Raw genomic sequence first — 14,515 nt, forward strand, 5'->3', positions numbered from 1 at the left:
TGGGAGCCGGCATGCGAGCGCTCCCCATAGAATGGAAAATGAAGCAGTCCATTCATTTCTATGGGGAGCGCTCGCATGCCGCCTCCCATAGAAATGAATGGAAAAAAACAGTCCATTCATTTCTATGGGGACCGCTCGCATGCCGGCTCCCATAGAAATGAATGGGAAGTGTCCGGCAGCCCTGCTGTCACGCCGGCGTGAAACAGAACGTGAAACTTACCGAACGGTGCAGGGTGGGCGGGCGGACATTCAGGCCTCCTCTTCCTCCGATGTCCTGACCACTTCCTCCGGCGCTCGCTAACTGATAATGGCCTGGGCGCATGCGCAATATCATAATGCTTCTACTACGGCTACTGCGCATGCACCCAGGCCATTAACAGTTCGCGAGCGCCGGAGGAGGAGGACGGAACATCGGAGGAAGAGGAGGCCTGAATGCCCGCCCATCCTGCACCGTTCGGTAAGTTTCACATTCTGTTTCAGGGTTTTATGTTAAAACGGGGGGGTTGTTTAATATAACTTTTACGGTTGGGCTCTATCAGCATGATTTTGCTGATAGAGCCCCTTAACTCCTCGCCTGCCGAGTGCTTCCAATAGAAGCGGCTGGCACGCGGGGGGTTAAGCGGCCGCTGGCAAAGTCTGCGTGCCGCCGCTTTCAATAACATATAATGCGCACCGGACTGCGCCTTATAGTCCAGTGCGCCTTATATATGAACCGAGACGGACTATAAGGCGCTCATGGGCAATGCGCCTTATAGTCCGTAAAATACGGTATATACGATATTTTAGGACTTTAGTTGATACACCTACCCTACTATCATGCCCTTTACTCTTTAATAACTATACGCAGTGCATAAACGTCCATTGTCTGTCATTGATCCAAATGTCTTATAGGGGGGTCTTGGGGGGATGGGGCTTTTAAGCTGTATGGATACGTGTGGGCTGTATATTACTTATAGGGGAACCTTTTCCATGTATATTGTAACGGGATTTTAATTATTGCAGTTAACGAATATCCTGTACTCAAAGCTGATGGAATCAAGTACATCATGTTCTTTAGGAATCAGGTAACTGGCAATGAAGGTAATGAAATGTTTGCCCTGTACACCTTCATTATTCACGGTCTATAATGTAGATCTAGTATTGCCTATGTTTTCTGGAATCCGACCCTTTGAGCCATTCTCTTTATCTTAAAGGGGTTGTCCGGGATAAAAATAAAAATGAACCCCTAAACTAAACCACCTCCCACCACCTAACTTTTAATATAATTAGATTTAAAAAAAAATAAAAAAATGTTTAATTACTCCGATCGCCAGGACGGTCATGTATCCTCCCCACATAGACTTTTGGCTTATCCAGTGACGTTCCAGTTTCTGAAACAGAATGTCACCAATACTCTAAGAAGCGTTTATCTCCGCAATTTTTGCCTTTTTCGGGTAACCACTTTTTTAAGTGGGTTAGATTTTCATTTGGGAGTCCGCAAGTGGACCCCCGAACGCAGTTGTGATCCTAGTGTGGTGTTTTTTTGTTTTTTTTCTTTAATTTTTGTCATGAAAACCCCTTTAGGCTAAAGCCCCATGTTGCAGAAATGCAGCTTTTTTTATTTTTTTTGCAGATTTTGCTGTGGTTTATTGAGCCAAAACCAGGAGTGAATTGAGGTCAATGTAGAAGTATAACAACTTTCTAAATATTACCCATTCTTTTTGCAGCAATTCCTGGCTTTGGCTCTGTAAAATCGCAGCAAAATCGGCAACAAAAAAAAGCTGCGTCTCTGCAATGTGGGGCCTCGGCCTTAACTCCCTCCCGACATCCACCGTAATAGTACGGCGCTGACGGGAAGGACTTCTGTGTGCGCACCATGCACTGCGGGTGTCAGCCGTAACATACGGCTGACAATGCCCTGTAACACTCGCAGTCGGAACCGGGTCCGATCGCGGGTGTTAACCCGCCGGCATCTCCGGGGTTTCAGTATACTATGGTGCCGGTTTCAGGGGGTGCCGATGTTCGTAGGGGGCAGCCCAGGGTCTGCCCCATCACTTATCCCCTCCACGTACCTGCCCAAAAAGAAGCTGTCAGCCCTGTGCGTATTCACAGGCTGACAGCTGCAATAATTAAACCCAAACATATCAACCAAAATTTACTACTAACATGAAGTATAATGTGTTACGAAAAAACAGTCTCAAAATCACTTTGGTAAGTTAAAGCGTTCCAAAGTTATTGCCACATAAAGTGACACATGTCAGTTTTGAAAAATCGAGTTTGGTCAGGAAGTCAAAATTGCCATCGGCGGTAAGGGGATAATAGCAGTCTGTTAGCAGAATCTACTATTTCAAACCAGTTGCACTTTCAATCGCAGCTTTTGTTTATTTGAAAACGAACTGTTTAGAGCAATGAGAGCATTGTCGCTTAAAGAGGACCTTTTATGTCCTTTTTATATCAACGTTAATATATATCGCTAGAAAGCTGACAGTGCACAGAATTCAACTTTGCTGTTATGCTACTGTCTGCTGACAGTACTGTTACTCAGCCTTGTACTGAGAATTTTGTCAGTTGAGGTGTTCCTCATTGCACAGCGATAACCTGTAGGGCTGGGTTATTATGGTGGGTTCTGGTGACACTCTTTAAAGAGGACCTTTCACCATATCCGGGCACAGGCAGTTCTATATACTGCCAGAAAGCTGACAGTGCGCTGAATTCAGCGCACTGTCGGCTTTCCCGATCCGTGCCCGGTGTGAAGAGCTTACGGCCCGGTACCGTAGCTCTTCTATGGTCAGAAGGGCGTTTCTGACCATTAGCCAGGAACGTCCTTCTGCCTCGTGGCGCCAATCGCGCTGTGCTGTGGAGCGGGGAGGAACGCCCCCTCCCTCTGCTCACACAGCTTGTCCGTAGACTAGCATTATCAGGAGAGGGAGGGGGCGTTCCTCCCCGCTCCACAGCACAGCGCGATTGGCGCCGCGAGGCAGAAGGACATCTCTGGCTAATGGTCAGAAACGCCCTTCTGACTGTAAAGCGCTACGGTAACGGGACCGATAGCGCTTTACACCGGGCACGGATCGGGAAAGCCGACAGTGCGCTGAATTCAGCGCACTGTCAGCTTTCTGGCAGTATATAACACTGCCTGTGCCCAGATATGGTGAAAGGTCCTCTTTAAGAGCATCTTCACACACAGTTTTTTGCAGGCAGATTTTGAGGCAAATTCCTCCTGGAAAAACTCTTTCCAACTCATATTTTGTTGTTCAGTCTTTAGCTCTTTTTTTTTTCCTCTAGTTGATTTTTCAATCAGAAAGCATCATGGCCTATCTTCAGGTGGATTCCTCCTCCTCAAACCCATTGAAATATAACAGTGCTTCTGGTTTTGTTGTGGTTCTCGCTCCTATTTATTTTGAGCGCTTTACAAGTTAGAATAGATGCAAATAGATCATGCTTTTTTTTTTAGCTGACTGACTCCCTTTGACACATGAACCTAATTCTTTTGTTGTCGTGCTATTAACAAACCCATTCGTGCACTAAACAAATTTTATTATATTCAAACACATATACACTTATATTCATATACACTTATACACATACACTTATATTCAAACACATATATTGAGTGTGTGTGTTTTGCATAAATATAATTTCCCAGCTGGCAAGCTCATGTCTCTTGTCTTCTGTAGGTTCCTAAAGACCAGTTGCTGGTGGCAGTTCCCCTGCTTATCGCTCACCTGCAGGCAGAGAGCATTGTTGTTCACACATATGCAGCTCATGCCCTGGAGCGATTCTTCACAATGAGAGGAGGTGCAGCCAACACTACCCTGTAAGCTCCTGCTTCCTGTGATTGTTTATGTGCCCCACCAGCCTCTCATCTCTCTGTAGTTGGGAATTTTTAAGCCACAGTGTCTATATTGCTTGTACAGCTCTGCACCCATAGCTAACATTCAACTGGCTAATCTAATGTGTTGGTGGCCTCCAAACCACCCTTGATACTTTTCCCCCTTAGGCTGGTCTTACACGAGTAATGTAAGTCCACAATTGAGGGTTTACAATTGCGAATCATTTGCGGTCACATTATATTCAATGCGGCCACTTACACCACTGGATATTTTATCCGTGGTGTGCGGGGCCGCAACTGAGGTCTGCAATTTATAGAGCAGGTCCGTAAAGGCCGTGAATTGCGGCACTGCACGGACTCGCCCATAGAACTCTATGGGCGAGTGCAGCAGTTCACGGGCGTCTGCGGTGTCTTTGTTGATGATCAGCAACTTGCGGACCGTAAAATCATTACGGCCGTGTAAGATCAGCCTTAGCATACCACTCTTCCAGTGGCTTTTTCCTTTCTCCCTTTTCAAATATTTGTTACATATTGGGTTGTCCTGATGCCTTTTTTTAAAGCAGACAAGCAACCCCATATCTATGAAATTGTGGGTATCTTGTGATTCTCTTTATCACACAATGGTCTTTGGTCTGTATCTTTTGTTTCTGTATTATGGTGTATCATCTTTGTGTCAAACGTAGAGTGGTCTGTGTTTCAGATGCAGGTTTTCCTTTGTGTATGTTCATTTCCATTTTTCTGATATTTTGTATCACAATTTTTATTATGTCTATCCCCAGCATTTCTGCTGCTGACATGCTACCCTTCGCAGAACAACTTCTGTCCAATCTTTTTAAAGCACTCTCAATGCCTGGTTCCTCAGAGAATGAGTACATCATGAAAGGTAGGTGTTGATTTAGAGATATCAGGAAAGCACTTGTAACTTCTCTGATCTTGTTGTCGTCATTGTTTTTCTTCGTGGCTGTTTGAGGCTTTCTGTGAACACCTAAATGCTGTGGACATTGCTGGCTAATAGAGACAATAAGTCATGCATGTTTGCCCTACTTTCTATGATGAGGGAGCCTACTGCCAGCCCCATTTCTTAATGATTGAATCCAAGCAGGGGGCACTGTTTTATGTGTCCTTTACATGGTATCCCCTTCATGACTTGTTAACTTGCTTTTTCCCAGCAATCATGAGAAGCTTCTCCCTGCTGCAGGAGGCCATCATCCCATATATCCCGTCAGTCATCCAGCAGCTGACACAGAAGCTTCTGGCTGTCAGCAAGGTGAGTGTTCCTGCACCGATCTCCTCTTAGAGTGCCGATCCTGGTCATGTTCTGTATTCAACTTTAATGTCCTTTCTAGAATCCCAGCAAGCCACATTTCAACCATTACCTGTTTGAGTCCATATGCCTGTCAATAAGAATCACGTGCAGGAATAATCCAGCTGCTGTTGCTAGCTTTGAAGAAGCACTGTTCCTGGTTTTCACAGAGATTCTTCAGAATGATGTGCAAGGTGGGTGGTGAATGGCCATGTCTTCAGTTGATGCAATAGTGATTTCTTGCTTATGTCATTGGGCGAATATTAGTGGGTATAGACCTGGCCGCTAGGAGAAGTAAAAGATGTCTTTATTGCCTCCAGGCTATGCCATCTCCACAGAGACTGTGCTAGCCAGTTTTAACCTACTTTCACATCTTTTGTCTAACTTTTTTTTTTTTTTTTTTCTCTTTTTTTTTTTTTTGGGGGGGGGGGGGGGGTTAAACGTGTATGCCACACTAGTCATACCCCACTGTGGAGCCCATTACTCTCCATAGAGTACCTTGCAGGTCACCCAGACCCTACTCGCCTCATTGTTGGCTGGAAAGCCAGTGACCCCACTTATCAGCGTGAGGCTCACAGACAGGGTGACCCTGCAGAGCCCGAAGATGAAAGATAAGCAAAGTACAAAAATTCCTTACTCCTTTTACTCTCCTGTCCCCAAGGCATCCCCAAAGAGCACCAAAACACCTCTTGTGGGCCATGCTTAGGCTTAAAGCAATGGGGGCATCTTTTAAGTGAATGAGCCCCTCATCCATCAGTAGTTCTGCCCTCTTCTCAGCTCCAGTCGAGAGGGACATCCAGTTTTAATGGAGACCACACCCATTCTTGCCCCTGGCACCCTCTGGGCTCTTCACCAGGCCTTCTGGAGTACCCATCTGACTTCCGAACCACCTATTTTCAAAATGCCCCCTCCACCATGTCCTGCTGTGAAGAGCGAATATAATATTTGGCCACTCCTGCTGCTTCCACATTTTATACTTGCGCCCGCTGTAATAAAGTTATCATGCATTAGCCTGAGCCCATCTGCTCGCTCTGCCTTCCACCTAAGCCAACATCTGACTCGGGACCCTCATGGCCATCTTTCAGCACATCCTCCCCCATACTGGGTGGTTTTCTTTACCCGGGCCATAAACGACCTTGCTAGACTTAACTAGTGTGTTGTGGAATCTTTGAAATGGCTGCCTTCTCAGTTCACCATTTAGTCAATAACTTTCTCATCCCCCTCCCTGATACCACACATATCTCAGAGCACTTGAATTCTGTTTTTCGAGAGGACAATTCCTTCCACCAGAGTCGTCACCATAGCCTGGGGCATTTAGCTAGGCTTTTCCAGGCTACTATTATGCCTTTAGAGGCCTTCCTTAGCAATTTCTCGGACAAGAGGGTGGGCCCTTGCCAAGGTGGCATTTGTAGTGTCTGACTTTCCCTTCCTGACTTCTTTCACCTCTTTTTGGATCAGCAAGGCCTGCTTTTCCTTGGCCAAATGGCTCCGGATTGGTCTCTGCAATGAATCCTCCTTAAGGATAACCAGCTGCTCGTCTCTCAAATCCTTATCACTTTCAAGTACCTGTACGATACCTCCCTGGAAGTAGCAGGCTATTCTGTCAAGGTGGTCGCCAATGCAGTAGCATTCTACTGTATTTTCAGGGTCCGTCCATGGAACATTAAATCCGCATCTAAAATGGCAGTTTTGGCTCTTCCCTTCTCTCAGATCAAACATGACCAGCTTTTTGGATAAGGCCTTGAACAGCTAATCACCAAAGCCTCTTGAAGTTCTCTCCTTCCTCTTCCAGCCATTCTCAGCCTTTCTACTCCTTTTGTGGCTCCACCTCTGGCTACAGAGGAGTCTTCCAAGGACTACCGCTCCAAGTTTTTTTCTTTCAAGTCCAGACCTGTCTGGCAGTATGCACCAAGTCCTCCAAGCCTTCATCTTCCAAGCCCTCCTCTGCATGAATTTTTTTGGGTGGCTACTCTCCATTCAGGAGAATGACTTTCCTGCATTTATTGCCTTCTGTACCTGTTAGCGCCTCTTCTCCCTCAGATTCTCAAGAAGCTCAAGACCTAGGGGGTCCAGCCATCCTGATGGTTTTGGGTTGGCCCGCCATGCATGGTATAGGAATCTCACGTTCCTGCTGGCGGACGCACCTTGGCTTTTTCCTTGACAAATCGACCTTCTGTTTCAAGGACTGCAGTTTCACCCCACCTTACCTCTGCCGAGGCATCTTGCTTTTTCAGAGTCTGTTATCCAGACCATGCTCAGGGCCTGGAACCCCCAGTCTGCAAAGATATATCAACTAGAGATGAGCGAACAGCAAAATATCCGTTATTCGTTTCGAATAGCCACTCAATATTCGACTATTCGAACAAATATCGAACCCCATTATAGTCTATGGGGCAAAATGCTTTGTTTCAGGGGAACCCACAATTTGACTCAGGAGGGTCACCAAGTCCACTATGACACTTCAGGAAATGATGCCAACACCTCTGTAATGCAACTGGGACAGCAGGGGAAGCATGCCTGGGGGCATCTAACAAGCCCAAGTCACAGTTTTACCCCACCGTCACAGCCTATCAACTACACACTTTCCACACTCAAAAAAAACTCTATCAAAGTGGGAAAATACCTGGAAACCTTATTTACTCCCCAATTGGATGGACAGAAACCCAAATTTAAGCTAAAGAAACATTAACAAGCACCCTTTTAAATCACTTTGCCCATGACAACCACAGATGGAATAGGCAATGGGAAATCTAACAGTACCCACCCTGAACTGTCATTGTGGATGTGTGTGTGAGATGTGGTAAGACCTTCCAAAATTCACTTTTCTGGCCATTAACGTGAGCCCTTCCAAATTAATGTAGAGGCCCTTAAGATGAGCTACCAGCAGAGATTGAGGCCCTTTAAGTGACTTCAGCTTCTTACCAGCAGAGTTTTAGGCCCTTTAACTTAGTTCAGTCTTGTTCCAGCAGAGTTTTTTGCCCTTTGGGTGAGTTGAGCCTTGCACCAGCAGAGTGTTAGCCCCTTTAAAATTGTTAGCCCCTAAAATGGTGGTTCCAGAACCATCACTCTCATTGTGTGGGATTGATGCAGTGGATTGGACTGAGGACCCAGATATTGACCTTGATTTGGATTGGGAAATTGATAACATTTTGGCATCAAGTCCTGGGGGTAACTTATTTAGAGGACCGCAAAGGTGGAGAATTGGGATTTGAGAATTGGGATTGTTTAGTTTGCAGAAGAGAAGGCTGAGGGGAGATTTAATAGCAGTCTACAAATATCTGAAAGGTAGTCAGTGCAGAGGGATCTACCCTATTCTCATTAGCACAAGGAAGTACAAGAAGCAATGGGATGAAACTAAAGGGAAAGAGATACAGATTAGACATTAGGAAAAACTTTGACAGTGAGGGTAGTGAGAGAGTGGAATAGGCTGCCACGTTCTGGAGCTGTGACTGAGCTAAATATAAACAGAGTCCTTTGGAACTGAACAAAATTCACCAGCAGTGTTTTTGGCCCTTAGGTTGAGTTGAGCCTTGCACCAGCACGTGTCCCGTAACATCAGGTGGGCCGTAAGTTCTGCGCTTTGCACAAAGTTCCATTTGACCACCGACGCGTGGACAAGTGCATGCAGCCAGGATGCTACATCTCAATCACGGCACACTGGCTGAATATAGTTGAGGCTGGGACCGGGTCGCAAACTGTGGCGGCCTGCCTTGTCTCCCTGCCCAATATTCCTGGCAGGAGTGCTGAAACACCACCCTCCTCCTCCGCCGTTAAATCGACCCCATCTACGAGCCGGAAACGCTGCAATACTGGCGTGGGGAGACGTCAGCAGGCCGTGCTGAAGCTCCTCAGCTTGGGGGACAGACAGCACTCTGCCTCCGAGGTGAGGGATGCCATCCTGGATGATATGGCAATGTGTTTTTCCCCGCTGCACCTAGGGCCAGGCATTTTTGTCGTGTGTGATAATGGACCGAACCTGGTGGCGGCTCTGGAGCTTGCCAGCCTCCAACATGGTCCATGCCTGGCCCACGTTTTCAACTTATTGGTGCAATGGTTTTTAAAAACGTACACCAATTTACACGAGCTACCGGTTAAAGTGCGGAGCTTGTGCGCCCACTTTGGCAAGTCTACAGTAGCTGCTGCTAGCCTCAATACACTCCAGCAACGCCTACATTTGCCTGAATCACCGGCTGTTGTGCGAGGTCACCACATGCTGAAATCCTAGATACCATATGTTGAGCAGGGTGTGTGAGCAGCAGAGACCTTTGATGGAGTTCCATCTCCAAAACCCAAGGGTTCTTCAACATTAGCATTCGCTCATCACAATTCCTGATATGACAGCTGCGTTAAGCAGGGTGCAGGGTACAACGCAGACCAGGCCCAAGCACCAGGAGCAGGTGTTAAAATGGCTAGTGAATAATGCTTCCAGCTGCTTTTCCACCAGCCAGTCAGCCACTATCTGCAGTCGTCTTCACACCCAAGAGTCTGCCCCTCCTTCCTCCCAACATGCCCAATCTTCCCAACAGAGTCATCCCACCCTTGCCCCCTCCCAGGATCTCTTTTCGGGTCCTTTTACTGTCTCTCCCTCTGTTGAACCACTTCCCAAATCGCAGGAGCTACCAGACAACTTTGTGTGTCCTGATGCCCAAATACCGGAGCATCCGCCATTTCCTACCAATTTTGTGGTTTTGGACCTGCAACTGGCGTTTCTGGGCCTCAGTGATGATGACGAGACACAGTTGCCATCAGGGCAAGCTGTGGTTATGTGCGGTTTGCAGTATGGGGAGAGTGAGCAATTGGAAGAGGAGTTTATGGACAACGAGGCCACCGACCCGACATGGACAGGGGAGGCAAGCTAAGCAGGAAAAAAAGGTGGCTAGAGGCAGAGGCATGTCCAGAGGCAGCAAGGCCAAAGATTTTCCGTGTACTAGCCACTCGCGCAAAACTCGCACATGTTGGCAGACTTATGCGAGATCTCTTCGTGTCTTTGAGGAGTCCACCAAGAGGGTCAGCTGTGACGACGCACTCGTGAATGTAACAATCCCACTCCTGTGTGTGATGCAAGAATCCCTCCTCGCCATCAGGGATAACGCATTGTACACTGAGGAGTCGGGCATAGGAGCAAAACCATCCCAGCAGGATAGTCAGTGCACACTCCTGTCAGCTTCGCAGCGTATACTGATGGAGGAAGAGGAGGATGACTAAGTGGCAGACAATCTCATTGTCACACAGGAGGCCAGTGGCATCTCCTGGCCAATTTACCGCCACTGAGGGGCCTAGTGTCACCAGGAGGGACAAGTATAGGCGCATGTTGCAGGAGTACCTGGCCGACCCCAGCCCTGTCCTCTCCGATCCCTCTGCGCCCTACACTTATTGGGTCTCCAAGTTGGATTTGTGGCTGGAACTTGCGCTATACGCCTTGGAGGTCCTTTCCTGCCCTGACGCCAGCGTGCTATTGGAAAGTGTCTTCAGCACAGCCGGTGGCATCATCACGAATAAGCACAGCCGGCTGACCGGCTGACTTTCATCAAAATTAACAGCCAATGGATAGACCCATCATTTAGATGTCAGTTACATGACAAATTTAGTGCGGTTTGCACACTTTGCAAGTTTAATCTGAGTAGGGGCACTGAAAAGAGCAACCTTACCACCTCTTGCGTGCGCTGTCATTTGGAAGGCAAGCCCTGGTCTCAGTGGGAGAGCGCAAACGCAGGACAATCGTCGCCCGGCGTTGCCGACACTGCTTCTTCCACTGTTTACAGTGCTGTGCTGCAGTCCAGACCAACAGCCTGGACATCTACACATCTGTCTCTGACACTTTGGTGTGCTCACCCCCATCCGCCCTTTTTGCCTGCACCATCATACGCCTCTTCCTAGCCACTCCCCATCTCCCAGGCATTTCATTGCAGGCAGAAGTACAGCGCAAGGCACCCACTTGCCCGAGCCTTCAACGGCCTCATCTAAAAACTGCTGGCCCTGGAGATGTTGGCGTTTATGCTTCTGGATACTGAGACCTTCTGTCACCAGATGGCAGCTGTGGCACCTCGCTATGCTGGGCCTAGCCGATACTACTTCTCTTGGTGTGCTGTCCCCGCCTTGCGCCTGCATGTGTCCCATAACATCAGTCGGACCCAGAGTTCCGCGCTTTGCTGCAAGGTCCACTTAACCACAAGCGCCTGCGGTCAGGGATGCTGCTTCTCTTTAATGACAGGCCGGGTGAATGTAGTGGAGTCTGAGCTTGGGGTGCAAACTGGGGTGGCCTATCTCCTCTCCCAGCCCAAAATTCATGGCAGGGGTTCTCTGAAAGCCTACTCCTGCGCTGCAACCTCGACCCCAGCTACGAGCTGGAAACGCTGTAACACTGGCGTGGGGAGATGTCAGCAGGCCATGCTGAAGCTCATCAGCTTGGGGTACAGACAGCACACTGCCTCCGAGGTGAGGGATGCCATCCAGGATGATATGGCAATATGGTTTTCCTCACTGCACCTGAGCCCAGGCATGTTTGCGTATATGATAATGGCCGGAACTTGGTAGCAGATCTGGAGCTTGCCAGACTCAAACACGGTCCACACATGGCCCACGATTTCAACTTGTTGGTGTAAAGGTTCTTTGAAACCATTGTGCCTGATATACTGGTCAAAGTGCGGCCATTTTCGTAAGTGAAAAGTAGCCTCTGCTAGGCTGATAACATTCAGAGCACACACCTGTCATCTTCGCACCATTGGCTGGCGGAGGAAGAAGAGGGGATGAAGTGGCATTTCATGTCACTGTCCCACACGAGGCTTGAGGGTGAAGTTCAGTGCATCCCATTGCTTCAACACAGATGGTGTGAAGGGGAGTGTTAAATGGAGGAAATGGAGAGTGACCCTTACAGTTGGGGGCAGCGAAGTCATGCCAAGTAGCACACTGGCACACATGGCTGACTTCATGTTGGGTTGCTTTTCAAGAGACAAAGGCATAGTTAACATCATGGAGAGCAAACACTGGATTGAACAAAAAATTGGATTGAGCTCATATAGCATGACTGAATTGCTGTGTATCACACTTAGCTTTTGGGGGGTAGACCCTTAAAAATTGGATTGAGCTGATATAGCCTGATTGAATTGCTGTGTCTCCCACTTAGCTTTGGGGGGGGGGGGGGTACTGCATTAAAAACAGGTTTGACTATACATGGCCTGAATGAACGGCTGTCTCCCCAGGTAGGTTTTGGGGGGTGTACACTGGGGATATCTGGATTGAGCGTACATAGCCTGACTGAATTTCTGTGTCTCCCAGGTAGGTTTTGGGGTTACACACCATGAAAAACTGGATTGAGCGTACATAGCCTGCCTGTATTTCTGTGTGTCCCACTTAGGTTTTGGGGGTACACACTGGGGATATCTGGATTGAGCGTACATAGCCTGACTGTATTTCTGTGTATCCCACTTAGGTTTTGGAGGTACACACTGGGGATATCTGGATTGAGCGTATATAGCCGGACCTAATTGCTCTGTATCCCTGTTAGGTGTTTGAGGGGACACTCCGTGGAAAGCTAAACTCCTCTCCCTTCAGTATAGCTCTGAAAAGAGCTGTTGTTTTTCTTCAGTTTTTCCCTGCCTACTAGAAGCTAATCCTCTCTAGCCCTCAGCACATCTGTCCCTACGTCTACAAGCCACAAAATGACAAGAAGATGGTGCTGGATATTCTTATAAATAAGAGGTCACATGTTTTTGGCAGCCAATGGGTTTTTTTAATTTTTTTTCAATGCCTCCTTTGTCGTAGTTCCTGTCCCACCTCCCCTGCACAGTTATTGGTGCAAAAAACGTGCCAGGGAAGGTGAGAGGGGATACGAATTTTCAATGCGTATGCCGCATGGTATTCGATTGGAAACAAATACCTCGAAGGGCCTGATATTTGATCGAATACCTATTCAATCGAATGGTGTTCGCTCATCTCTAATATCAACATGTGAGAAAGGCCTACAGTCATGACCAAAAGTTTTGAGAATGATACAAATATAAATTTTTACAAAGTCTACTACTTCAGTTTTTCTAATGGCAATTTGCATATACTTCAGAATGTTATAAAGAGTGATCAGCTTAACAGCAATTACTTGCAAAGTCAATATTTGCCTAGAAAATGAACTTTATCCCCCAAAACACATTTCAACATCATTGCAGCCCTGCCTTAAAAGGACCAGCTAACATCATTTCAGTGATTGCTCCATTAACACAGGTGTGGGTGTTGATGAGGACAGGGCAGGGCTGGAGATCAATCTGTCATGATTAAGTAAGAATGACACCACTGGACACTTTAAAAGGAGGCTGGTGCTTGGCATCATTGTTTCTCTTCTGTTAACCATGGTTATCTCTAAAGAAACACGTGCAGTCATCATTGCACTGCACAAAATGGCCTAACAGGGATGAGTATCGCAGCTAGAAAGATTGCACCTCAGTCAACAATCTAATCGCATCATCAAGAACTTCAAGGAGAGAGGTTCCATTGTTGGCAAAAAGGCTCCAGGGCGCCCAAGAAAGACCAGCAAGCGCCAGGACCGTCTCTTAAGTGTTTCAGCTGCAAGATTGGGCTACCAGCAGTGCAGAGCTTGCTCAGGAATGGCAGCAGGCAGGTGAGTGCATTTGCACGCCCTGTGAGGCGGAGACTCTTGGAGCAAGGCCTGGTCTCGAGGGCAGTGAAGAAGCCACTTTTCTCCAGAAAAAACATCAGGGACAGACTGATATTCTGCAAAAGGCACAGGGAGTAGACTGCTAAGGACTGGGGTAAAGTCATTTTCTCTGATGAATCCCCTTTTCGATTGTTTGGGACATCTGGAAAACAGCTTATTCGGAGAAGACGAGGTGAGCGCTACCACCAGTCTTGTCTCATGCCAACTGTAAAGCATCCTGAAACCATTCATGTGTGGGGTTGCTTCTCAGCCAAGGGAATTGGCTCTCTCACATTCTTGCCTAAAAACACAGCCATGAATAAAGAATGGTACCAGAATGTCCTCCAAGATCAACTTCTCCCAACCGTCCAAGAGCAGTTTGGCAATCAACAATGCCTTTTCCAGCATGATAGAGCACCTTGCCATAAAGCAAAGGTGATAACTAAATGGCTCAGGGAACAAAACAGAGATTTTGGGTCCATGGCCTGGAAACTCCCCAGATCTTAATCCCGTTGAGAACTTGTGGTCAATCATCAAGAGACGGGTGGACAAACAAAATCCTACAAATTCTGAAAAAGTGCAAGCATTGATTGTGCAAGAATGGACTGCTATCAGTCTGGATTTGGTCCAGAAGTTGATTGAGAGCATGCCGGGGAGAATTGCAGAGGTCCTGAAGAAGAAGGGTCAACACTGCAAATATTGACTTGCTGCATTAACTCATTCTAACTGTCACTTAAGTTTTTGTTACTCATAATAT

At 47.3% G+C, this 14,515-nt stretch overlaps 1 protein-coding gene across 3 annotated transcripts in view; it reads left to right on the plus strand.

Moving 5' to 3' along the window:
- Positions 1–14,515, plus strand: part of CSE1L (chromosome segregation 1 like) — a 101,195-nt gene that overhangs the window by 67,857 nt on the left and 18,823 nt on the right. For all 3 annotated transcript variants that reach the window (XM_075276767.1, XM_075276765.1, XM_075276766.1), the window contains 5 exons: positions 1,003–1,064; positions 3,657–3,796; positions 4,591–4,694; positions 4,981–5,078; positions 5,158–5,308. In XM_075276767.1, the coding sequence (XP_075132868.1) occupies positions 1,003–1,064; positions 3,657–3,796; positions 4,591–4,694; positions 4,981–5,078; positions 5,158–5,308 (555 nt within the window). The remainder of the gene's footprint in view (positions 1–1,002; positions 1,065–3,656; positions 3,797–4,590; positions 4,695–4,980; positions 5,079–5,157; positions 5,309–14,515) is intronic.

The sequence above is a fragment of the Leptodactylus fuscus genome, chromosome 6 (genome assembly GCF_031893055.1).
Source record: "Leptodactylus fuscus isolate aLepFus1 chromosome 6, aLepFus1.hap2, whole genome shotgun sequence".
Classification (NCBI taxonomy): Eukaryota; Metazoa; Chordata; class Amphibia; order Anura; family Leptodactylidae; genus Leptodactylus; species Leptodactylus fuscus.